Source organism: Bos indicus, chromosome 13 (assembly GCF_029378745.1).
Source record: "Bos indicus isolate NIAB-ARS_2022 breed Sahiwal x Tharparkar chromosome 13, NIAB-ARS_B.indTharparkar_mat_pri_1.0, whole genome shotgun sequence".
NCBI classification, from domain to species: Eukaryota; Metazoa; Chordata; class Mammalia; order Artiodactyla; family Bovidae; genus Bos; species Bos indicus.
This window is the reverse complement of record NC_091772.1, coordinates 32,230,130-32,256,733: the sequence shown is the minus strand read 5'-3', so window position 1 is coordinate 32,256,733 and position 26,604 is coordinate 32,230,130. Positions and strand designations below refer to the sequence as shown.

The window sequence follows — 26,604 nt, the reverse complement described above, 5'->3', positions numbered from 1 at the left end:
GACCAAACAAAATATTCAGTTAACAAAATACTTTTTTAAAAAGGCCAATTGATATCCAGTTTCAACTGTTCCCTTTGGAAAAATGTGGCATATCTTGGTAATCTTCAGCATTTTGACAATTCACAATCATGAAGCAACTAAATTAAAAAAAAACAAATAAATCTCCAGGAAATATCTGCAGTAGTCATATTAATTCCCATATCAAAAGTATCCAGACTAAAAAGTGTGTTAGTCACTCAGTTGTGTCCAGACTAAACTTCTTATTTATTCATCTAAACTTAAGGTTTTGAGAGAGTTCCTAAAATACAAATGTACAATAATTTACTTATGTAATTTTCTTGTCAGAGCAAACATTAAAGATTTAGTAGTCAATATTTAGTAAGTTTATTCATTTATAAGTACTATCAAAATCAAAAAAAGAAAAGAACTGTATAGCTATCAAAGTAGGTTTAAAAATAATGATATTTAGATATCTTTATTTGTAATTTTCTAACTACAATGTTAGCTCTTAAAAAATATCATGAAACATGTCAACAGATAACAGAATGGGAGAAAGTTGAATTATATGTTAAACTTTTAAAAAATATTTGTATTTAAAAGAATACTTACTCTTTTGCCTCCCTCTAAGAGGATATATCCTGAGTTTTTCAATAATATCAACCACAATCAAGCAAGTCAGAACTAGGGAGACTGGCAGGTCAGGTAACATATCCGGTAACACATCAGTGGAACCATTAATATTCTTTTGAACCTGTTTTCAGAAGACCATTAAGAAGCATTAAATTTTTATACTTTCTTTGTTCACAGTTCTTTGAGGAATCTGAAAGAAGTGCTAAATTAATTATACATACATTTGCTAAAAGATCAGAAGCATGGTTTTCAGCTTTTTAGGTGTTCAATCCCACAAAGTTTTGAACCATTTCTAAAGATGTCATTAGGATCCACGTTAATGGAAGACAGAACTCTATCAGTTAAAGACAGACTTCAGTAAATGTGCGTTAAAATTTAACAGTAGGAATCTCTCCCAACCCAACAGCTATACAGAGCCTCTGAGAGTCCTAGCTCAAAGATGTAGGGAGACAAAGATTAGAGTGTAGGGTCTTCTAAGAAGAGAGAGCTGGGTAAACCCAGCTAGGCTTTGGAGCACTTGCTTCATCAGTTTAAGGCATCCACAAAAAACCTATGGCAAAATCAAGTTAACCGTAGTACATTAAGAGTTTTCAATACCTCTGAGGACAAGAATAAACCAAAGGTTACACCACTACCATTTCTATTCAACACTGTACTGAAGTCCTAGCCAGTATAATGAAGCGAGAGAAAGAAACGGTGTTTAAGTATTAGGAAAAAAGAGAAGCAGAAAGTCGTTATTCATAGACTGTATGATTATAAATGGACAAATCTCCCCCAAAAGGATAAATTATTTCCTCATACCAAAAACAGAACAGTTATAAAAAAAGATTTTTAAAAATGATACCATTTGTTACAACCTCAATAAAATTCCAACTTTTCTGTGGAAAATGATAAGCTGATTCTAAAATGAACATGGAGATTCCTTCAAAAACTAGGAATAAAACCACCATATGACCCAGCAATCCCACTGCTAGGCATATACCCTGAGGAAACCAAAATTGAAAAAGATACATGTACCCCAATGTTCATTGCAGCACTACTGACAATAGCTAGAACATGGAAGCAACCTAGATGTCCATTGACACATGAATGGATAAAACAGCTATGGTACATATATACAATGGAATATTACTCAGCCATAAAAAGGAATGCTTTTGAGTCAGTTCTAATGAGGTGGATGAACTTACTGCCTATTATACAGAGTGAAGTAAATCAGAAAGAGAAAGATAAATATTGTACACTAACATATATATATGGAATCTAGAAAGATAGTACTGATGAATTTATTTTCAGGGCAGCAAAATAAAGAACAAAATAGAGAACAGACTTATGGACATGAGAGGGAGAGGAAGAAGGAGAGGGTGGGGTGTATGGGGAGAATAATATGGAAACTTACATTACCATATGTAAACTAGATAGTCAATGGGATTGCTGTATGACTCAAGGAACTCAAAGAGGGACTCTGTAACAACCTAGAGGGGTGGGATGGGGAGGAAGATGGGAAGGAGGTTCAAAAGGGAGGGGACATATGTATACCTGTGGCTGATTCATGTTGACATTTGGCAGAAAACAACAAAATTCTGTAAAGCAATTATCTTTCAATTTTAAAAAGTGGAAAAAAAAAATACAAAGAGCAAGACATTCTAGAAGAAAAGGAAAACAGGAAGGTTTACTCTTCTGGATACAAAGAGCTATTATAAACATATAAGAATTAAGATATTGCAGTGTTGGCACAGGAATAGAAAAGTAGGCCGTGGAACAGAACAGAAAGCTCAGAATAGACTATGGACACACACATCTGGTTTATTAACTACAGAGAAATGTGACAAGGGCAGACATTTTAATAAATGGTGCTCAGTCTATTAGCTATTATTTGGGGGAGAAAAAAACAATCCCTTACTGCACAACACACACAAAAATTAGTTATGGGTAGATTGTGAAGTTCAAAGAGAATTTCAAAATGTTATATAGGAGACTGTCTTTAGGACTTTAAGGTTTAAATTGACAATATGATAAAATTGTTTCAAACAGGTAACCAAAAGAAAATACGGCAAATAAAGTGACACAGTGGACTACTGGCAAAACCAATACAATATTGTAAAGTTTAAAAATAAAATAAAAAAAAAGCTTTTATCCATCAAAATATACAATTAAGAGCATGAAGTTACAGAATGAGACATTTGCAATACATAAAATCGACAAACAGCCTGAAATCTGAATATATAAATAATTCCTCCAAATCAATTTTTAAAAGATAAGCAACACATTAGGGGGGAAACGGAATGAAAAATATGCTCAATCTCATTAATTATTGGGGAAATGAAATTGAAAACTATAATGAAATTCAAGGATATTCTCACCATAATAGTTAAAATAAAAAGGCTGACAACGCAAGTCCTACTGAGGATAGGGAACACAAAGACTGCTCATTCTCTGCTGCTGCTGCTGCTGCTAAGTCGCTTCAGTCGTGTCCAGCTCTGTGTGACCCCATAGACGGCAGCCCACCAGGGTTCCCCATCCCTGGGATTCTCCAGGCAAGAACACTGGAGTGGGTTGCCATTTCCTTCTCCAATGCATGAAAGTGAAAAGTGAAAGTGAAGTCGCTCAGTCGTGTCCGACTCTAGCAACCCCATGGACTGTAGCCTACCAGGCTCCTCCGTCCGTGGGATTTTCTAGGCAAAAGTACTGGAGTTGGGTGCCATTGCCTTCTCTGCATTCTCTGCTAGTGGAAGTCTAAATTAATATAATCTCTTTGAAAAACTGACACTTTTAGCTATAATTGAGTACTTGAATATCTTGTGATCCATCAGTTCTACTCCTGCACATTTAACTAACCCAAATGCTTATATATGGCACCAAGAGACACGTTTAAGGATGTTCACAGCAGCAAAAACTGGAAACTGAAATGACCATCAAGAGTATAACTGACGGGAGTTCCCTGGTAGCCAAGTGGATAGGAGTCCCTGGGCAGGGAACCAAGATCCCACCAGCCAGGTGGCATGGCCAGAAAATAAAATAACATAGAATAGAACTGATAGAGTGTGATATATTTGTAAAATTAAATACTATACAGGAATAAAAAATGAAAATGAATGAACTACATCTAAACAGAAAAACAAGAATAGCCCATATTTTGAATGAAAGATACACAGACAGAAAGATCATAGACAGATAGACAACAATTTGATTTCCTTGTATAAAGCTTTCAAAAACAGATAAACTAACCTGTGAAGTTAGTAAGGTAGAAGTGACCTTTTGGATAGAAGGAAGGGTAGCCAGTAGAGATGGCCTTTAGGGAGCTGGCAAAGTTTTATTTTTTGAACTGAGTAATGTTTCCACAGGGGTTTCCTGTAGTATCCCATTAATATTGTCTATATTGTGTGAACTTTTCTGTTTGTGTGTTACACCTCAGTGAAAAATAAGAAAAAAGTAAACAAAAATATGCAACAATGGGTGAAACATAATGAGAAAGTTGGCCCAAAGGGGCCATAGATAGTGCACAAACCATAAGTAGTGCATAAATAGTGCATAAACCATAAATAGTGCATATAGTTTATCTATGATAAACCATAGACAGTGCATCACTGGGACAGCAGTGTTCCTTGAAAGGTCATACCCTGAATTTCTGAAGCTCATAGGTACCTCCCAGGTGCTTTACAAGGTCTCTGGTGGGGAAGGAAGAGAAAATGACAAATCAAGATTCAAATATTTGTGGGTTGCCGTTTGATGCAAAGTCCATCTTCTGAGGATATTCTGTGTGTTCATATACTGTCCTCATGCTGCATCTAGGACATGTTCCAAAGTCATGTAATTTCTAATGATGTCATCCATTACCTGGTATACATCTCTCTCATAGCACTAAGCAGACCTACTCTTGCTGCCTGTTTTTTTGCTCTCTACCATCTGTTTAAAAATTACTGAGGGCTGTGCGGATGTGCTGTCGCTTCAGTTGTGTCCAACTCTTTGCGACCCCATGGACTGTAGGCCACCAGGCTCCTCTGTCCATGGAATTCTCCAGGCAAGAATACTGGAGTGGGTTACCATTCCCTTCTCCAGGGCATCTACCTGACCCAGAGATCGAACCCATATTTCCTGAGGCTCCTGCATTGCAGGCAGATTCTTTACTGCTGAGCCAGCAGGGAAGCTCACTGAAGGCTAGAGACTGTCAAATTTTTTTCCTCTATCCTCAGGATCTAATTTCATGTAATATGCACTAGTGACGATCTACTCAACATGTAAATGAAAATTTTATTAATAAATTAAAAAATTACATCTTTCAAGCACCTTACAAATAATAAGATTAGCAGGGCATTCTGCTTTGAATTACTATCTGGGTAATAAGAGTTCTCACAGCCTAAAAGTTGTAGCTATAATATTCCTGTTCTGCAGATACCCATCCATCAGAGTCCCTTGGGAGCTGCCTTTGGTTGAAACATAAATTGAAATTTATTTTCAAATAAACATCACATGCAAATTATTTGGCAACAGATATCTTATCAAAGGTCTTATCATGTGAGTGGCTGTTCCCTGAGATACTGTTCTATTCTCTTTAAAACCAAGAACACTCATGAAAAACATCAGCTTAGAAGAAACAAAATGTGGATCTTCTCTCAAATTCCTTGCTTTTTTATTATTTTCAAGTGACATTCCTTTCTCCCCACCCCTCTACACAAACACCGTAGATTTTAAAAAATTGGCTGTTAGACCTTCCTCCACAATCACAGAGATAACAATGATCTAAGACTGGAGAAAATCAACTTTAAGAAACTTGTTGGGCATACCATTCTGTGAAATTTTAAGAACAGGGGGACATTCTAAAATCTCAAAATCTTACAGGCAGGAGAAGAAATCAAAATTCCATACCTCGGTCACTGCTATAGAAAAGCTGAAGCTGGGAAGCGTGGTGAGTACTATACACATCATCAGAACAGGTCTCCTAGCAAAGGAGAAAAAATAAGCAAAAGCAATAATGTACAAGATCAACAGTTCCTGTTCCATTTTGCCAGTTGTGCAGTTCTTGCACTCCTTTATAGTTTTTCTAAGAAGCCACTGCTTCCCTATTTCCATTTCCCAAATGTTTGAGTATGGCAAAGGGGAACACACAAAAAACAAGGATGTTTTTCTAGAATAAGAGGGTGAAAGGTTTCCAAATAATTAACAAACCGTCGATGGCTAAAAGCATCACAGTGCAAGGCAAATGACGTTCAGTATTTTCATAACTCATTCATTAGAATCCTGTCCAACACGTCAGGCTCTGGTGACCAGTTGAAAAAAAAAGAACAGCATGACTCTCTCTAGGGATACTATAGCCCATGCTGCAAAACTGATCTTTCAAAAAATAAATTAGAAACCATATACCATTAGTTAAAGGTGACAAATCTGGATTTTTCTTACCTGAGGGGGGGGGGAAATTTTATATATATATATATATATATATATATATATACATATATATACACATACACATACACATACACAAAAATCACATAGTTTTCATATTTGTTTTTGGACCACCTTTTAAGCCTTGCCTGGAGAATTCCATGGACAGATTGTGTAGTCACAAAGAGTTGGACACAACTGAGTGACTAACACTTTCACGTTTTAAGCCTTGCATGATCAAGCAATCAGATATTGAGATATAACATATAAATATTTTATGACAGAGAGAAGTAACACATATATTTAGCATTATCAATTTACAGGAAGATACTGTAAAATACACTCAAATTTTTCTATAATGAACTATTTACCTCCTCTCTCCTTAGTTAAGAGTCAGAGTCAGAAGAGTTAAAGTCGGCTCAGTCGTGTCCGACTCTGCGACCCCATGGACTGTAGCTTCCAGGCTCCTCCCCCCATGGGATTCTCCAGGCAAGAGTACTGGAGTGGGGTGCCATTTCATTTATAGGATAGTGTGTGTTTAAGCGCACAGCGTTGGAGTCTTTCAAAAGACTAAGAATTTCTGCCTGCCATGTCCCTCTACTTCAGCCTCATCCTAGATTTTCTAGGTATAGACATAAGATAGAGGTGAGATAGCCCAACTCTCATAGCCAGACCCAGAACAACCTGCTAAAACCAGAGGTATGATGAAATTTTAAAATTGGTAGCTTTGCCTCTTGCTCTGAGCCCAGATGGAGATTCCTGAAGCACTCAGCTCTCTGAGGCTGGCAAAGGCATTCACAGAGTCCTCTTCTCAGCTTCACCTTTAAGAGTACCTCAGGAATTATTCCAGCACCTCTTCTTTTTCTGTGTTATTTGCCTGATATCTCAGCCAATCCCATCATCTAAACATCACCAACTAGCCCAGGACTTGCAAACAGATTCTAGAATATATACAATGGCCTCTGTCCTGAGATCTGGAGTTGGACACCCACCCATCTATTTGGTACCTCCATTGGATGTCTAACAGACAACTTAGGCTTAACAGGCCTGAAAAGGAACCCATACTCATTCCAGTCATCATCCAGTCCTGCATGATTTACTGCCAAAGTGCATTTCAAATCATCGTCCGCTAACACAGCTCACTCACTATCATCTCTTATCTGCAGTGCTTTGTAACCAGTTTCCTGTTAGTGTTATTCTTGCCAAGCAATATTTTCCCATAAAGCAAACGTCTAATTTTGTAAATGTAAAACTCATCTTAACTACTCAGCTCAAAATCACCAGGGCTGGGAGGAGTGGGGAATGGGGAGTTAATGTTTAATGGCTATAGAGCTTCAGGTTTTCCAGATGAAGAAGTTTCTGTGGATGGATGTAGCACACCAGTGTGGATGTACTTAATGCCCATGAGCTCTACATTTAAAAATCATTAAGATGGCAAGTTTTATGATAGGTGTATTTTACCACAAAATATATTTGTGGATTTAATAAATTTTCTAAAAATCTCCAGTGGATAAGTAATTAAAATAAAATTGAAACCTAGCACCATTGTCTACATGTTCTCCATGATGTGGTTTCTCTTATTTCTTTTACTCTCTTCACTTAGAATGATCTGCCCCTTCCCCAACATCCACTTAACCCCACTATACTGCTGCTGCTGCTGCTGCTAAGTCACTTCAGTCGTGTCCGACTCTGTGCGACCCCATAGACGGCAGCCCACCAGGCTCCCCCGTCCCTGGGATTCTCCAGCCAAGAACACTGGAGTGGGTTGCCATTTCCTTCTCCAATGCATGAAAGTGAAAAGTGAAAGTGAAGTCGCTCAGTCGTGTCCGACTCTTAGCGACCCCATGGACTGCGGCCTACCAGGCTCCTCCGTCCATGGGATTTTCCAGGCAAGAGTACTGGAGTGGGGTGCCATTGCCTTCCCCGCCCCACCATACTAATAACATCTAATAACATACTAATAACATTTTGGTATTCTGTGATCATACCAACCTTGCCCCACCTGCCAGATTTACACTGGCTATTCTTTTCTGACAGGGAGTCTCTGGATGATAGACCTAGTCTAGACCATAAATCTTTCATGTCTGACTCCTGTTTGCCTATTTCCAAGGTAAATTCCATGGGACAAGGTACCCTATCTGAGTTGTTCATTACTTTATCTCCAGCATTTAGAACAATATTTCCAAACCATTTTTATACAATAAACTTTCTGGGAATCTTGTAAATCCTATGGACCCTTCTCGGAATTTTTAAGTACATAAAATACATAGACTTACACAACAAAGTAATGAGGCTGAAAGACAGTTATCCACAATCTTTTAAAATTTTGATTTAGTAATTTACATACCTCAGAGTAGGAAACGGCAACCCACTCCAGTATTCTTTTCTGGAAAATTCCATGGACAGAGGACCCTGGCAGGCTATAGTCCATGGGGCCGCAAAGAGTCAGACACGACTAAGCAACTGAGCACACAGGCAATATATACACCTAGCTAACGCTTACGCCTTGGAAGGAAAGTTATGACCAACCTAGACAGCATATTAAAAAGCAGAGACATTACTTTGCCAACAAAGGTCCGTCTAGTCAAGGCTATGGTTTTTCCTATGGTCATGTATGGATGTGAGAGTTGGACTGTGAAGAAAGCTGAGCACCGAAGAATTGATGCTTTTGAACTGTGGTGTTGGAGAAGACTCTTGAGAGTCCCTTGGACTGCAAGGAGATCCAACAAGTCCATCCTAAAGGAAACTAATCCTGGGTATTCATTGGAAGGACTGATGCTGAGGCTGAAACTCCAGTACTTTGGCCACCTCATGTGAAGACTGACTCATTTGAAAAAACTCTGATGCTGGGAAAGATTGAGGGCAGGAGGAGAAGGGGACGACAGAGGATGAGATGGCTGGATGGCATCACCGACTCGATGCACATGAGTTTGGGTGAACTCCGGGAGTTGGTGATGGACAGGGAGACCTGGCGTGCTACGATTCATGGGGTTGCAAAGAGTTGGACACGACTGAGTGACTGAACTGAACTGAACTGAAGAACATATTGTCTTATTTTCTTTGACACACTCCTATCCATATTGCAAAAGATGCAGAAAAGATGAGAGAGCACATTCGGGAGAAAACAATTAGGGTGTGGCTTGTGAATCCAATCAACAATTTCAGCAGAAACACTAACAGCTTGCACTGAAGGGCGACAGAGACAGGACAAGATGAAGAAAGGCCGTGAGACTTCCAGGATACGATAGGCAGGAAATGGGCTAATACAGAGCTGTGCCGTGCCATGTGTGCATGCTCAGTCCTGTTCAATTCCTTGCAACCCCATAGACTGTACCCACCAGGCTCCTCTGACCATGAGATTTCCCAAGCGAGAATACTGGAGTGGGTTGCCATTTCCTTCTCCAGGGGATCTTACCGACCCTAGGATTGAATCCACATCTTCTGCATTGGCAAGTGGATTCTTTACCACTGAGCCATCTGGTAAGCCCAATACCGAGCCATTTGGCTGCAAAGATGTGCCATCATTAAGAAAAGGGAAGAATGACTCTGTGATGCCACAGAGGCCAGGGAAGCTGCCACTTCTGCCATGGGCCCAGGGGTTCCCTCCTCAGATGCAGAGAGCAGGCCTGTTGCCCGTGGCCCAGAGGGTGGAGCCCTTACTCTGATAGGTCCAGAGGACAGAGTGTCCACACACACAGGTTGGTTGTCAAGCCTTAAACCTTAGAACTGCAGGCTAAAACCAACATATAGGCAGACCTTGTTTTGCTGTGTTTCACATTACTGTGCTCTGTAACAAACTGAAGGTTTGTGGTATCATAGAGAGTACACTTAGACATTAACAAGTCAGCTAGCATCCCAAGGAGACATCATGAAGAGTAAAAGGTTCAGAAATCACAGGACACAGAGAATAACTGATGGGACTTGGACACCGGAGAAAACTTCTTAGCAGACTAAATGGGATGTGGCTGAAATGGCTGTGATGAGCCCATCTTCAAATATTTGAAAAGCTTCAGTATAGACATAGTGAGCTCAGAAAGGAAGTCACCCTTAGAGACACAATGTGGAGAGTTGTCATCACACAAGCGACAGTTTATGAGAGCCGACGAGAGAGCTTGAAAAGCAATAAAAGGGGACATATGTATACGTATAGCTGAATCACTTTGCTGTACACTTGAAAATAACAGAATACTGTAAATCAACTATACTCCAATAAATTTTCTTTTAAAAAAAGGGAAGAAAAAAGTGTCATGCTACTGAGAGTGACCATTACATGTGGCTAATTAATTGCTGGTAGCCATGCCAGCATAATTTCATAACAAGGACAGTACTCTGAAATTGGTGAGTGTTTTTTTTTTTTTTTTGGGGGGGGGGTGAGTGTTGAATCACTGAAAATTGGCTGATTGATTGATTGATTGAAGCCAAAATTTTCTTTTTCTTCTTCTTTTTAAAAAATCTTTTAGCCCCACCATGCAGCATCTGGGATGTTAGTTCCTCAACCAGGGACTGAATATGGGCTCCCTGTGGTTACAGCATGGAGTCGAAACCACTGGACAGGGTATCCCAGAAGCCAAACTTTTCTATGCAAATTAAAATATGCAACCTCCAAATTAAAATGCTTGACACATAAAAAAGAAAAGCAATAAAAAGAGAAAATCAGGGGGCAATGGGTAGGGCTCCCAGCCATGGCCAAATTCATTGGCATCTAAGGCAGGGCATAGGATGTGACAGCTACAAAGAAGACGGGAAGGAAGCTACACATGGCAGAGTTTATTTCAATACAAGGAAATAAGGAAGACTATTCTCATAATTGCTTCCCAGGTGCCACTGGTGGTAAAGAATACGCCTGCCAATGCAGGAGATGCAAGAGATGTGGGTTCAATCCTTGGGTCAGGAAGATCCTCTGGAGAAGGAAATGGCAACCTACTTTAGTATTCTTGCCTGGAAAATTCCATGGGCAGTGGAGCCTGGTGGGATACAGTCTATGGGGCCTAAAGAGTTGGACACAACTGAGCGAGTGAGCACAATACAACACATTCTCATAATTAGAGACACAAAAAGTCATGAAGCTCCTTTAAAATCAGAGGCAGACTGTCTGTATTGTGAGAAATAGTATGATAGATGGACACTAAGGTATCTTCAGCTTTCAGAAGATTCCAACACTGAATTCTAAAAGCAAGGGCAAGAGTAGAGTTTTAGAGGTGGAACGGAAATGCAGGCAACATTTTTCAAGGTTATTACTCTGTCAACAAGGACATGGAGGGAATGAGAGGGACAGAGAGGCAAAAGGAAGGACAGCTATTGGTGAAGGTCTCCAGAGCCCCAGGAGGTTCATAAAACGCTCTCTGTGCCTCCTTGAGCAAAAGCGACCAGAACAAGGGATCTGACGCTAGACGTGAATAGATCAAAAGTTGGCGAGCCATGCCAGAGACTCAAGTGCACAGTGGCCCTGGAAATCAGTGCCTGATTGGGGTGAGGAAAACAGTCATGAGAACAAGATGCTGAGTCGATAGAGATGAAAGAGGAAGAACTCATGGAATCTGGTGACTGACTGCATATGCAGGAGAGAAAAGCAAAAGTGAATCCACTCCTGCTGACTGACTGGAGGTGGTGGGACAAGCAGAGAAAGCCTGTGGTCAAGGACAAGAAAGTGATCAGTCTTGGTTTTCAGAAGATGACAGACAGACTGAGAGAAAGACGGTTCTCTGGGAAGAAGTAACTGTTAAATACCACTGGTTATCTCCTGGCAATTCACCTATGACCTTCTCGGAGGTGCTGGAAAGAGTGAGCTCTGCCTCAGGTGAGCCAGTCACTCGTGTGTGTTGCTGTGCACCGTTAAGGTGCTCAGACTCAAGATAAATGGGGTTGGTCTTGACTCCCTACTCACTGGGCAGGTGGTCTTTTAACCTCTGTGCCCCAATTTCCTCACTCATAAAATGAACACTGTAAATGTTCTTCTTCATAAAAGAGAATTAACTAAAATAACACAGGCAGTGTGTTTACAACTCTTTTTGGTACATAGTAATTGTTCAATCAATATTTACTCTTATTTTACTATGATGACAACTAGAACTATTACTGCTATGACTTCCACTGCCACCAGAAACAAATCAACAGCAAATTTTGCAATGTAAGTTAAGGATGTCAACAAAGGAAAATGTTCCAATTGGAGTCTTTCCAACTTGGCACTGCCCAGGATGGCCGACACGTCATGGTCTGAGGCAGAGGTCCCCAACCTCCAGGATCTAATGCCTGATGATCTGAGGTGGAGCTGATGTAATAATAATAGAAATAAAGTGCACAATAAATGTCATGTGCTTGAGTCATCACAAAACCATCCCCCACCATCCTAGTCCATGGAAAAATTGTTTTCCAGGAAACTGGTCCCTGGTGCCACAAAGGTTGGGGATGGCTGGCTAAAGAAATCATACTCTGCAAGACTCGATAGAATCCTAAAGTATCACCCCAATCCAGTCTGGGAACCCCCAAAAGTCTTCTAGGATTATCCTTCCCCAAGGTACCCTCTCCGAGGAAATCTACTTCAGTTTCAGGTTAGTTTGTAGCTCAACGGTTTCACCCATTCACTGATTAGTCTATACCTCAATGGTTTCACCCATCCCGTCATATCCCAGGCAAAGTTTCCTCTTATTTACTGGGATATAAAATTTGGGGTGGATATAAATAGTTTTTCTTCTTTTCCTCAAACCATGTCCCTAGTTTATTATAAATTATGACAGGCATCCCTAAAAAGAACAGTCATTCCAAAGGAATGAGGAAGTGTTTAACAAGAGTAAAAGGAAGAACACCGGATTAAAGTTCAGACTTCTGTTGGTTTAAAGTGTGCCCTAAACTTTCTGACCTTGTTTCCTCCCTTATAAAATTACAATTATATCCACTCCCTCAACTTTACAACACTGAGTGCAGGCCAAATGAGAAAATGAAACGTAAAATCACACTCTAGTATAGAACAGTCTAGTGGTTGTCAAGAGGGAGAGGACTGGGGGAGGACTGGGTCAGGAACGTGGCATTAGCAGCTGCAAACTGCCATATACAGTATGCATAAACAACAAGGTCCTGCTGTATGCCACAAGGAACTGTATTCAATATCCTGAGATACAGACTTCCCTAGTGGTCCCGTGGCTAAGACGCCACACTCTCAGTGCAGGGGGCCCAGGCTGGATCCCTGGACAGGAATCTACATCCTGCATGCTGCAATAAGTGAAGATTTCACATGCCAGAACTAAGACCTGGCAGAGCCAAATTAAATAAAATATATATCCTGAAACAAACCATAATGGAAAAGAATATAAAAATATGTATATATATGTATAATTGAATCACTTTGCTGTACAGCAGACATTAACACAATATTATAAATCAACCATGAAAAGTGAAAGTGTTAGTCACTCAGTCATGTCCAACTCTTTGCAACCCCATGGACTTTAGCCCCCCAGGCTCTTCTGTCCATGGAATTCTCCAGGCAAGAATACTGGAGTGGGTAGTCATTTCCTTCTCCAGGGGATCTTCCTGACCCAGAGATCAAACCCAGGTCTCCTGCATTGCAGGCAGATTCTTTACCATCTGAGCCACCATTCTTCAATTCTAAAAAAAATAAATAGAATCACACTATGTATAGAATAGAATCACAAAATATAAGATATTCATCATTTCACTCTATCCACCTTCCCTACTCTCAAAGGATAAAATAAACCGAGAAGATTCTCTGGATACACAGAGTATCACTTCTAGAATTTTCTTCAGTTTTATCATCACTTGTCAGAGTCATTCTGAGGATTAAACCAAATAATGTTTTCAATAGATACTAAATTCAGCATGAGATAATAATACTAACATTCACCGGGTCCTTACCATGTGCTAGGCATTGTGCTCAGAAGTTTTCATGCATAATCTTACTCAATTTCTTAAAACAACCCAATAAAGAAACTAGCTTGTCCCCATGTTGCTCATAAGAAAACTAAAACTTAAAGAATTTAAAGGATGATCTCACAATCAGGGCCAATGCTGGAATTTCAATTCAGGTCTGCACGCCTCAGCCACAACGTCAGGAATTCACTAGCTGGGTGACTCACTCTCTCCTGAATACCAGCCACATAGGACCCATGGCACTGGTGTGGATGTACAGGGAGATTCTCAAATAGGCCCATCAACAATGTAGCTGTGAAAGCTAAGCATCTATGAAATCTCACATAAACAACTATTTAAGTATTATTCAAAAATAATTCATACTTTCAATTCCTACTTTCTGTAATAGCAATTATTTTTGCATCATCTTTCTCTAGAAATCAAGTTATATGACACACACACTGTTACCACATATATTAAAATATTCTATACACATTTTGGGGGATCACATACAATATCCAAATATACATCTTTAGGGAAGATGTATTCTAATGACACTAGAAAAGCTGCATTTTTTAAAAACATACTTAGCATTCAAAGTCAGAATATTTTAAAAGTTGCATAAGGTGGAAGAAACAGCACAGAATCAGACCACTCTGGGCTCACAAATTCCAGCTCCACCAGTTATAAACTTTATCACTAGCCAAAGTTAATCACTTCTTCAAGTTTCCATTTCTTTATCTATACAACAAGACTATTAGTGGATACCTCACTGGGTTGTCATAAAGTCTAACAGTATGGAATGTGTAAGGTTCCTTGAATAGTACTCAGTAACAACTTCTTCTTTTCTAGGCCAGTAAGCGATAACAATGGCTCGAAAAGAGGTCATGGAGGGAACAGTTTCACTGAAATCATAGATAACATGCCATCCACCTAAAACTATTTAGAATACTTATGACCAACCACACCCACAAATAGAAATAAAAGACTGGAAGAGTATTTTCCAAAAGGAATCACTGAAAGATGTAATTATTGTGACAGCCCAAGACAACTTAGCACAAGGGAAGTAGCTGGACCAGACGTACAAAGAAAAACAACAAACAAACCAAAACACAGACACTAAGGAGCAGAAAGACTGCTGCCTTCTTTCCTTTCAATTGCCCCCAGAGATTGGGACCTCACTCTTCAAAGAAGCAGTTCAGGGCAGTGGTTAGAAGGACCAACCACAGAATCAGACGGACCTGGGTCCAAAGTACAGTCCTTTCACTCTCTTGTCAGCTGGCCATGTAAGTTTCTTAACCTCTCCAATCTTCAGTTTCCTCTTAGGAATAATAAACTCAAAAAAAGACATACTTCACAAGGTGGTATGCAATGAAATGAAACTGCTAAGTTCATTATATAGTACATAATAAGTAATCAGTAAAGAATTATAGCTTAATAATAATATAAATACATTATTTAAAAATAATATATTTTTTCAAGTTTTTTAGGTGGACCGTTTTCAATGTCTTTATTGAATTTGTTGCCATATTGCTTCTGTTTTATGTTTTGGCTTTTTGACCATGAGGCATGTGGGATCTTAGCTCCTACATAATAATAATAAGCAATATGGGAAGGTTTCCTCCCTAAATGATATTCAGACCTAAAAGGTCCTAGGGATTAAGCCAATGCAGAAAAAAAGAGTACCTTCCTGGGCTGGTGTGGCCAGCTTCCTACTGGTTTACTCCTGTTGTGATTTAGACCCTCCTTATCCCTCAAACACTTCCCGGCCTGGTCAGGAGTCTTGAACGGTTGAGGCAACTCCTAGCAGGTATGAGGGGTGGAGGGCCCAGCTTAGCTTAGTTGATCTTGAGGATTTGGGTCAAGGGTTGGAAAACACCTAAACCCCATTGATGAAAGCAATGCCAACCACATGATTTATTTTCAGAAACCACTCAGGACATCTGTCCTCCAGGAACTGAAAGTCTCCTGTTGTGTTAGGGGGTGACATCAAGTATCAGGTGCTAAAGAGCAGATCCTGGGCCCCACCCTCCCTGGCCACACTCTCCCTACAGTGTTTCTCACTATACAGCTGTATAGCTGTATCTATTATTTTTACATTTCTGTACTTGCTCGAATTAAAATTCCCAGCTCCTTGTTTTTCAAATGTATTCTATGCATCTCAGATGACAAGAACCAGATCTGAAGATTTAAAAGGAAAAATACATTAGGACCGGAGATTATTTGTTCTTAATACCTTTACATGGATCAATATAGTCATTAATCTATGAGTTCAATCCTTATTAAGCCATGATTAATTTAAAATATTTCTGTATTATTATTTGAATACGTACCCTTCTCACCACCAAGGTAATAGAATTTATCAATACAATCAAAGCATTATTATTTTTTTAAACTAAATAAAGGAACCAGTTTGCTTAAAAATTTTAGTTGGTTAATGATCAAAGGATGCCTTAGAGTTACAAAACATTGCGGTAAACATTTAGACATTACTTTCAGCTTTAGACATTACTTTCAGGTTTATACAACAGAAAATTATATATTAGAATCTTATGATTATGATTTCTGTAAATTAACTATGATAACTTTGTGCACTTAGTGTACACAGGAATTAGTACAAAAACAATCACTACTCAGAGTATCAGAGTCTTAGGAATACATGTAAGTTGCAATTATCAGTCAGCAAAAAAATGACTCTTTAAAAAAAATATGGAAGGAGACTTCCCTGGTGGTCCAATGGTTAAGACTTTGCCTTCAAATGCAGGGGGTGTGGGTTCAATTCCTGGTCAGGGAGCTAAGATCCCATATCTCATGGCCAAAACATAAAACAGAAGCAATATTACAAAAAATTCAGAAAAGACTTAAAAAAAATATTCCACATCAAAAAAATATTTTAATAAAATATGGAAGATACTTCCATACTTTATACAACTATGAATACATTGATTGAAACAGTGGTTATTACTTCTCCTTAATCTCACATTACACACCTGTGTGTTATGCTAGCATCCTTGCCCAGAGAACATGAGACAGTCTCTTTGAAAGCATCCCAGGGGGTCCCTGTGAAAGAATTCTTTTTACTCACCATCCTTTGATTTTTTGGTAAAGATGACGTTTCTTGTACAAGAGAACTTTCACAGGAACCCAAATCAAGAGAGACACTGAAGCTACATAGGCAATTGAACAGGAAACAATCAGCCAATAACGTGTTTTGTCAGGCGGATGCCTCGTGGTGGAATAGGCAACAGCAAACTGTTCCATTATCACCAGCGTGGGGACACAGAAAGCAGTAAACTCAAGCAGCTCAAACACCAGCAGCTTGATTAGTTTTCTCGAAGCCATCCTGGGAGGCCGAGCACCCGGGGACCACAGTCTCCTCTTCTGACTGTGAACAGCATATGGACTCACAGATACTGAACTGGGGTCAAGTTCCTTGTACTCGAATCACTCACCAGTGACTTTATTCTTTTATTGACCCTCATATGGTTCAGTGATCTTCCAACTTAACAACCGAGGTCTCTTAAAGAAACAGAGCCGTCGTGGAAGTGATCACTTAATGTGTTTGCAGATCTGTTACTAGAAGTCAAATGAATTTCAGAATATGCTTCAGAACATCAGTAAAAGTGGGGTCTTTTAATGTTTTTATTATGAATTTGAGCACAAGAAAACATTTATTTAATATTTAACACTTAAGTAGAACCATTGCAATAATATAATTTTAGTTAGAAAAGAAGAAAAGACATAATCCAATCCCCTATTTTTATAACTGAGCAGATCCAGTCAAAGAGAAATACTCAAAGCTTGAGTATTTGTCTAAGAGAGTGACTTCTCATTTCTCTTCAAAGTACATGAAAAGGGAGTTTGGATTCACTTTACCAATTTCCCAACCAGACTTCCTCCTGGTACTTGAAGTATTTATTTGTTCTTGCACATTAATTGCTATGCAACACAGATTAACGTTATTTTTATTTTGCAGGTCAGGAGACTAACGATGATATGAGAAACCTGCTATCAGGATCAATATATGAAGAGTTATCTATATCTAGTCTAAAAGCATATCAAATATTTAAAAGACAATTGTCCCCATGAACATCTTTCCTTCGCACAAGCCACTTTTGAGCAGCTGCGATGAGCGTTCCACTGGGTGTGGGGTGGTTCGATGTATGTGTGACAAAGCATCCTTCCCTGCAAACCCTCACAATCCATAGAGGAAACAAACCTATGGGCAACAAAAAATAACTGCAGTCAGAAGTCTAACCTAAATGCCATGATACAACAGAGGAGAGCTTCCTCTTTGGTTTTGGGAAGGGGAGGGAAAGATAATGATGATGCGAGCAGATGGTGGGTGTTGGGGTGTCAGTGACATTTCAGGAAGAAAAAAACAACTGGGAGGGAGGCATGATGATGAAGTCTGGCGTGGCATGGTAGGACCAGGGGAAGTGATGCTAGGAAAATCAGCTGGACTCAGAACACCCATATCCTATGAAGGATGTGTGTGCGTGCGCATGTAAATGTGTGTGTGAAAAGGCATTTGGGGAACACATGTATACCTGTGGCGGATTCATTTTGATATTTGGCAAAACTAATACAATTATGTAAAGTTTAAAAATAAAATAAAATTAAAAAAAAAAAAGGCATTTTCTAAACAGAGGATCAGCTGACTACTTGGAAAGGAGGGATAGTGCTGATGTGAAGGCAGGGCTAGAGTGGTGTGGACCTAGAGATGGGGAAGCCACCTGGGAGCCACAGAGGAGCCTACGTAAGACAGAGCCTTGGCTACCACAAGTGGAACAGGGGTGACGCACCCACACAGGCTGGCCCAATCCCTCCTGTCTGCTGGCTTCATCAGATGGCTCCCCCGCGCCTGTGTCTGAGACATGTCATATTTCTCTTGGCTTCTGTGTCTCAAGGCCCTTTTCAGAAGGGATCCCATAGTTGCCTGGTTCTTGGGATGCACCTAGGATTCTGGGGGGTGGCTCTGAGGATTCACACCTCCTGCCCTCCCACAGCAGGATAATCAGACACAAGGTTCCTTGAGCTGCCAGGTGATTCTCTTTGACCTCACAGCCACTGAAGTGTAACAGAGGACTTCCCTGGTGGTCCAGTGGTTAAGACTGCACGTTTCCACTGCAGGGGGGCACAGGTTAGACCCCTGGTTGGGGAACTGGGATCCCACATGCTGCACAGCACCAATAGTAATAATAAAGTGCAGCAGAAGTCCTCTATATGAAAAAAGACATCTGGAAGAAAGGTGGCAAGAATACAAAAGGATGGAGCAGTAAAGCACCTAAGCAGCAGTTCTGTTGGCAACTGTTTCTAATAGCATACCATTGACATCAATGCTCTGTTATCATTCCTGAAAAATGTTCTATTTAAATGATACTGGATACAGACTAGATTTTAACCTCCTAACCCTGGGTCTTGGGTCATCTAATGTTACAATGTATTATAATTTCTTCCATAAACTTTGTTACTAACTGGAATTGTGATCTGAGAATTTGAAGATAGTTGTTGAATAAAAACAGTCTGGCTCTTACCTGGACTGGAATTCCGTTTATTTACATATATGGGAATTGAAAACTGACACTCACTTTATATTTCTCACCTATCATCTTCCTCCAGTTCCTATTCTATAACTTTAGCCTCAAAGATAACACCAAGTGGTGTTACATTCATGGAATGGGACCTACTGTTCTCCACCACAGGGAATGCCCTGATAACTAGCTGTGCTTCTCTTGAGCAGGAGAGAGTTTATGCCTGTTGTCCTCTGTTCACAAGGAGCCCAACTCCATATAAAGGGAAGACTGCTTGGGTTACCCTTGTAACAGACCACAGGTCATGGTAGAGGCATAGTGACTGACTGACCCTGTGACTGGGGAGATGACCAGATGCGCATGTAGGACCCGAGAAGGTGTGTGGAGTGAGCTGGACAGCCCTACCCTGCAGGCCGCCAACCACTCCACCAGACATGTCTGGATGAACATTCTGGCCACAAAATGTCCAGCTGTCTAAGAGTGGCCTGGCATGACCTGGGCCAATCACTTTCTCACCCTTAGGAATATGAATTAAAACACATGTGGAGAAATTGACAAGTGGAGTTAAAGGAGGCCATGATTTTTGAGTCAGAATCAGAGCAACTCAAACTGTATGTGCCAGAACCATTTCTGGCTTGTGGTTGAATTCTGTAATTTGTTGAATGAATGAACATATGGAAGCCAAATGGTGAGGGAAGAGAAGAGTGAGCAGAGCAGGGAGGCCAATCCAGACAGTAACAGTCAGGACAAATCTATGGGGTTTTATGCAAGCACACCAAGGAAGACCAGCCCTCTAGTTGCTTGACTCCCCAGCTCACCTATATTCCCACAAAATGGGGCCTTTGTTCTTTGCAACCAAAGGGCTTAAGTATAAGGGGGAAAAAAGGTGTTTATGATCAGGGGCCAAATATACAGAAACAATATGTAAAATTACTGGATGATTCAGAGGACAGGATTGAAAAAAACTGAAGTCAAGTTGACTAGAGAAGGTGAATTTTGGCCTGTATTCATTTATAAATTGACACATGATAATATCTCTATATTGTTACAACAATCTTCTCTTTATAGTGTATCTTATTTTAAAAATAGTTCTAAGAATTTTCATGATGCAGTGAGTTGGGGAGAGGAGTGGCAGAGAAAAACAATGGATTTTTGTTTTTGAAATATTGTAGTTGTAGATAAATGTAAATTTAAAATCCAGGAAGATAGCAATCAAACAACAGCATTATCCCTGGGGAATGGGTGAGGTGGGGCAGAGAGGGTTTTTGCATTTTTTAATATTTGCATAGTTGGAATATTTCCATGCATAAAAATTAGAAATCAACTTTAGTAAATACTCAACTGAACAAATAAACTTATTAAAAATTTTGCGCTCTTTTAAAATGTTCCCAACACAATTTTCCCCCCTACTTCCAAGCAGAGGCAGAATGAACAAATTTTACTTTTGCCTACCCCCGCAGTGGCTGAACTAAGCAGGGACATAGCTAAGAGGCAAGCAGGAGATGGGGCAGTGGAGGGAAGCTGTGAAGGATTGTTTTCTGGCTGGCAGTTGGGGTTGAATTCAGATATTTTCTCCTGATCTCACAGGAGAGTGTGAATAAGTGCCATCTTCACCCCTCAGCCCCAGATTAAGGATTTCCATTTCTCAGAACTCTTTTACTCTCCTTCTTCAAGTAGAAGTGAGTAATTCCTCTTGAGTGTAAAACACTTTTTGAGGGGATTTCCTTGGCCGTCCAGTGGTTAGGACTCTGCATGTCCACTGCAGGGGGCCCGGGTTCTATTCCTGGTCAGGGAACTAAGATCCTGGATGCCGCGTAACTCAGCCAAAAAAAAAAAACAAAAAAAAAAACCCAACAACAGATTAAAGCTACATATAAAACCCCTTTTGAAACTCTTGTCTCCCTCAGATGTCTGCACATCGGGTTCCTGTGAAACTGAAAGTTCCCTGAAGGCAGACAGCATGCGCTCTTGTCTTTGTACCATCATTTCTTGGCACAACACTCAGTACATAATCGGCCCTTAGTGTACATTTGGGGAAGGAAGGAAGGAACAGATGGCAGGTAAGAGAAGTGGCGGGCAGCAGGGAGAATGTGCTGGGCTGTGAAAATGGCTACCTTGTTTTTATTTCAGGGGAATGCTGTTTCTAAACCGACTCTGCAGGGGGAGAAATCATATACTACGAGCTCCCATACAATCTGTTCACTCAGCCCATGAGGTTCAGTGTCCTTGAGTGGCCCCAATGACAGCGGCCATGTCTCCTTCCTCATTAGCCATGGCTTCAAAGTCAAAGACCCTGGGGATTACAGAGCTTCTTAATCCCACAACGCATGTTTGGAAAAAGAAAACTATGCCCCTTGCAAGCATTCACAAAGACTTTCTACATTCCAATGTTAAAATGTCTTTCCTAACATTTTCCAACACACATGCCCTCAAGAATGCATATCCCATGATGGACTTGCATTGTTAATGAAGGTGGTTGGAGAGGACTGTCTGGTAATCATCTGGGCCAAGGAACAGTCTTCAATCATTTCAGGGTCCTCAGCCCCTCTGAAGTATCATTTGTCTAAATTTTCTGTAACAGATTGAGAGGCATGGAAATCTTCTTCATGTGGGATAGAGTAACTAGCTAGTTTGCCAAAGGGAAAATAGAAAGCTTCAATGCCAGCTTGAAGCTATGGGTAAAAAACAATGCCACACCCCTGACAAACACAAAGGGATATAAGAGAGGGTTTGGGATCCCTACCCCCCCTTCAGCTGGGACCAGTTTCTGTCAGTCCTAATTCTGTCCCTTCTAAGTCCCCTGACGAGTCCACCATGCAACTGTACTGCCAGTCACTGGAAGGACACGGAGGGGGACATTTTCAAACCACCTGAATTCTTAACTTGGATTTATCCCAGATTGATTCGAGGAATTCTGCCCCTGAGTCTGCTCTTGAATGCTGTGTTTAACAACTTCCTGGTAGGAAACAGATTTGGTTTTCTGAAGCAGGGTCTGTGGTGGAAAGACTGAGTCTTGTGGTTAGAACTCACTTCCATGTAGGAGTGTTGATGCAGGGGTTTTTATTTTAGTAAGCAGAAGATATCATGCTGTCCAGGGTGACACCTGTTCTCCACACTTCCAACTGTCATTTCCTTCCTGCAGGCAGGAAGTCAAAAATTGAAAGTTTCTTAAATTGTTAGCAAGATCATTTGTAATCTCAAGGTTTTCTCATTGTTTTCAGCGTTTTGTTCCGTGAAACAAAATGTACAAACTGCCAGGAATGTTCTGGCATGTCCATGGCTGGTTTCCTGTGATCGTGTGGTGTTGATATGCAGCAAGGCAGGCTCTGGTGGCAGTGAAACTGCTCCGGGATCAAGCAGGATCTGCGAGGAGCCCAGACAAGAGGCAAAAGCATGTCCCCGCCCAATTTACTGATTATTTATCATTTCCTAAGAGTATTTCCAAAATACATTACTGATCCTAACAAGAAGAGGTCACCAAATAAATAACTTGAAGTAAACTCACTAAGATTATGCCCCATGTGATATAAACTCCTTTTTACTAATGTTATGCTGTCATAGTCCAGACTATACTGAATTCATATTATAGGGAAAGGATTAATTTCAGCTCTCTGGCTATTTATAAACAAGTAACTTTGTAAGAGTAAAGACCACAGCATATCCACTCTTGTAACCCTTTGAATATCTATCTGGTATCTAGTGACTCTGTTCTTCAAAGTAACAAAATGTATATAATATCCTTACTTTTTAAAAATAATGGTACCAGATCTCAAAAAAAGCAGGAAAGAAATGAAGAAAGAAAACTTCCCACTCTAGGACTTACCTGGTAGTCCAGTGCTTTAAGACTCCATGCTTCCAAGGTAGGGGGCTTGGGTTCGATCCCTGGTCAGGAAACTAAGATCTCACATGCTACGTGGCACTGCAAAAACAAACATACCAACAAACAAACAAACAACCTTCCCACTCCACTGGGCTTCCCTTGTGGCTCAGCTGGTAAAGAATCCACCTGCAATGCAGGAGACCAAGGTTCGACCCCTGGATTGGGAAGATCCCCTGGAGAAGGGAAAGGCTACCCATTCCAGTATTCTGGTCTGGAGAAGTCCATTGACTGTATAGTCAACGGGGTCGCAAAGAGTCGGACACAACTGAGTGAATTTCACTTTCACTTTCCCACTCCACTATATAATCATCACACATACGTGCATAGTGATATATAAATGGGAGTTAAGAATTAGAACATTAAAAAAAAAACAGAAAGTCACTTCATTCTTAACAATAATTCTCAGATACTTTTTAAGGGACTGCAATAATCTAGTTAGCCTTTCAGCATTCCAAAATGACAAATTTAATCAAAGAAATAAAATCCATTTAACTGAAGATGCAGCCCTAATTCATTACAGTACATCCCCAAATTCACAAGAATAATTTAACCTAAATTCTTGTTGGTTAAGGATATAAGTTTGAGCTTTCCAACTGTTCCTTACTTAAAAAAAAAAAAACAAAAACTTGAAAACGATGTTAGTAGACACACTCATATCTTCAGAAAGTGAAGAAATTATAATTGTCCAGTTATTTTGTTCAATGTATTAATAGTTAGATCAAAATCTCCAAGCAGTTTGCCTTAATCGGGCTGCTGTTGCTGCTGCTGCTAAGTCGCTCCAGTCGTGTCTGACTCTGTGCAACCCCAGAGATGGCAGCCCACCAGGCTCCCCCGTCCCTGGGATTCTCCAGGCAAGAACACTGGAGCAGGTTGCCATGTCCTTCTCCAACTCATGAAAGTGAAAAGTGAAAGTGAAGTCTCTCAGTCGTGTCCAACTCCTAGCAACCCCATGGACCCTAACTCCACTGCATGGCGCAGGTTTGTTTTAAGTGGTTTTTTTTTTTTTTTTTTTTAATTTTTGGCTGCACCGTTTGGCCTGTGGGATCTTAGTTCCCAGACCAGGGATCAAACCGGCACCCCCTGCATTGGATACACAGAGTCTTAACCACTGGACCGCCAGGGACGTCCCTTAAGTGGGTATTTTTAAAGATATTGTGCATTTGGAATCTTCTGACCTAAATTACCACTTAGACTATAGAGGTACATAACTAATATGTCTTCTTGAACTATATACATGTGGTCCATTTAGTTTGATAAGCATTTAATGAAAGAAATCAGCTGATCTCTTCTCTGTCAGAAACCTTCCCTGGGACTTCCCTGGGGTCCAGTGGTTAGGTCTCTGCATTTCCACTGCAGGGGGCACGGGTTTCAATTCCTGTTTGGGGAACCAAGATCCTGCATGACCTGTGTCATGTGTCATGGTCAAAACAAAACAAAAAAAGGCCATCATTGGCTTCCCATCTAATTATAGAGTAAAAGTCCACAGCTTTACCAGAATTTTCAAGGTGGCTACCACCCAGCATATTTCTCTCTGACTTAATTTCCTATTTCTTTCTCATCCTCCTCCTCAATCTTCTTCAAACACATTAGGCATCAAGGCTTACTCAGCCTGCCCCCTTCCTGCTCTCACCTGAAGATGCCCCAAAAGTCAACTACCTCACTCTCTTTAGGTCTTTACATAAATGACACTTTGTCCATGAGACTGCTTGCCCAAAATTCTAATAGTCTCCCCTCTAAATTTCCTGTTCATCTCCCTACTTTTTCTTTTTACTTACTAATAGCATAATGTTTACTTGACTAATTCATTGCATTAATTGCCTGCCCTTCCAATTGTTCTGTTGTGCTCAGTCGCTCAGTTGTATCTGACTCTTTATGACCCTATGGACTGTAGCCTGCTAGTCTCCTCTGTCCATGGGGATTCTCCAAGCAAGAATACAGGAGCAGGTTGCCATGCCCTCCTCCAGGGGATCTTCCCAACCCAGGGATCAAACCCAGGTCTCCCGCTTTCCAGGTGGATTCTTTACTGCTGAACCACCAGGGATAAGTTTCTTTAGGGGCTTCCCAGGTGGCACAGTAGTAAAGAATCTGCCTGCCAATGCAGGAGATTCAGGCTCAATCCCTGGGTCAGAAGATCCCCTAGAGGAGGAATGATAACCCATTCCAGTATTCTTGCCTGGAAAATCCTGTGGACAGAAGAGTCTGGTGGGGTACAGTCCATGGGGTTGCAAAAGAGTCAGCCATGACTGAGCAACTGAGCATGCATGCATGCAAGTTTATTTAGGACAGGAATTTTTACCAATTTTGATCTGCTATATACTCATACTAGGCTAGTGTTTAGCACATAGTAAGAGCTTAGTAATTATTTGTTGAATGAGTAATGACACAATGAATTTACAAATAAACAGAGTGGACTCTCTTTGCAAACTACGACACTGATGCAGAAGTACCAAGATGACAAGCTCTCTGCCCTTACAGGTTATGATCTGGTTGAAGAGACAGATGGAGCCATGGGTCATTTCAGTACAAGTGCAATGAGAAATGTGTGTCCAAGTCATCATGGGGGCAGAGAGGAGAGGTACATGGTCAACCTAGAAGTTCAGGTGAAGTTTCCTGAATAAAAACAGGCACTTTCTTGAGATGAAGAACCTACTCTAGCTAGAGAAATAGAATACTGTTTCAAAGTTGGTTTTTTTTTTTTTTTTTCTTTAATATTTATTTTTATTCATTTGGTGGCACTGGGTTTTAGTTGCAGCACATGAGATCTTTAGTTGCAACGTGTGGGATCTAGTTCCCTGACCAGGGGTCAAACCTGGATCCCCTGCATTGTGATCTGTTATCTTAACTACTGGACCACCAAGGAAGTTCCTCTTCCAAAGGTCTTAATAGAATAGACTTTTAAGTTTTGCTCCAAGGTGTGACATCAGCAAGATGGTGGAATGGGAAGTCTCCAGCCCTAGTCTCCCAACAGAAATGCCAATTTAGTAACCATCCACAGACAAGAATGCCTTTGTGAGAATTCCAGAACCCAGGGAGAAGACTACAGCACCCTGATAGACTGTGAAAACTAAAATCAGAAAATCACATTTAAAAGGACAAGAACAGCTTTACTTTGTTTGCAGTGCCCTCACCCCCCGTCCCCACCCCCCACCCCCCACCACCCCAAGCCAGCACATCAGCAGGGAGGAGCCCCTGGGCCTGTGATTTCTCTAGTAGAGAAAAGGAGACCAAGGTACAGATTCAACTTTCCCAGCATTTCAAGGTACTGCTCAAGAGGCCCACTTCTGTCTCACCTCATGCAGAAAACTGAAGACACTGGCACAG

The 26,604-nt window shown here is 40.6% G+C and overlaps 1 protein-coding gene across 1 annotated transcript in view; it reads right to left on the bottom strand.

Moving 5' to 3' along the window:
* TMEM236 (transmembrane protein 236) overlaps positions 1 to 26,396 on the bottom strand; it is a 50,582-nt gene extending 24,186 nt beyond the window's left edge. The window contains exons 1-3 of the mRNA XM_019973248.2: positions 16,955 to 26,396; positions 5,494 to 5,566; positions 610 to 751 (exon numbers count right to left, since the gene is read on the bottom strand). Coding sequence (XP_019828807.1) covers positions 610 to 751; positions 5,494 to 5,566; positions 16,955 to 17,211 — 472 coding nt within the window. The 5' untranslated portion in view covers positions 17,212 to 26,396. The remainder of the gene's footprint in view (positions 1 to 609; positions 752 to 5,493; positions 5,567 to 16,954) is intronic.
* Between the last annotated feature and the right edge of the window lie 208 nt (positions 26,397 to 26,604).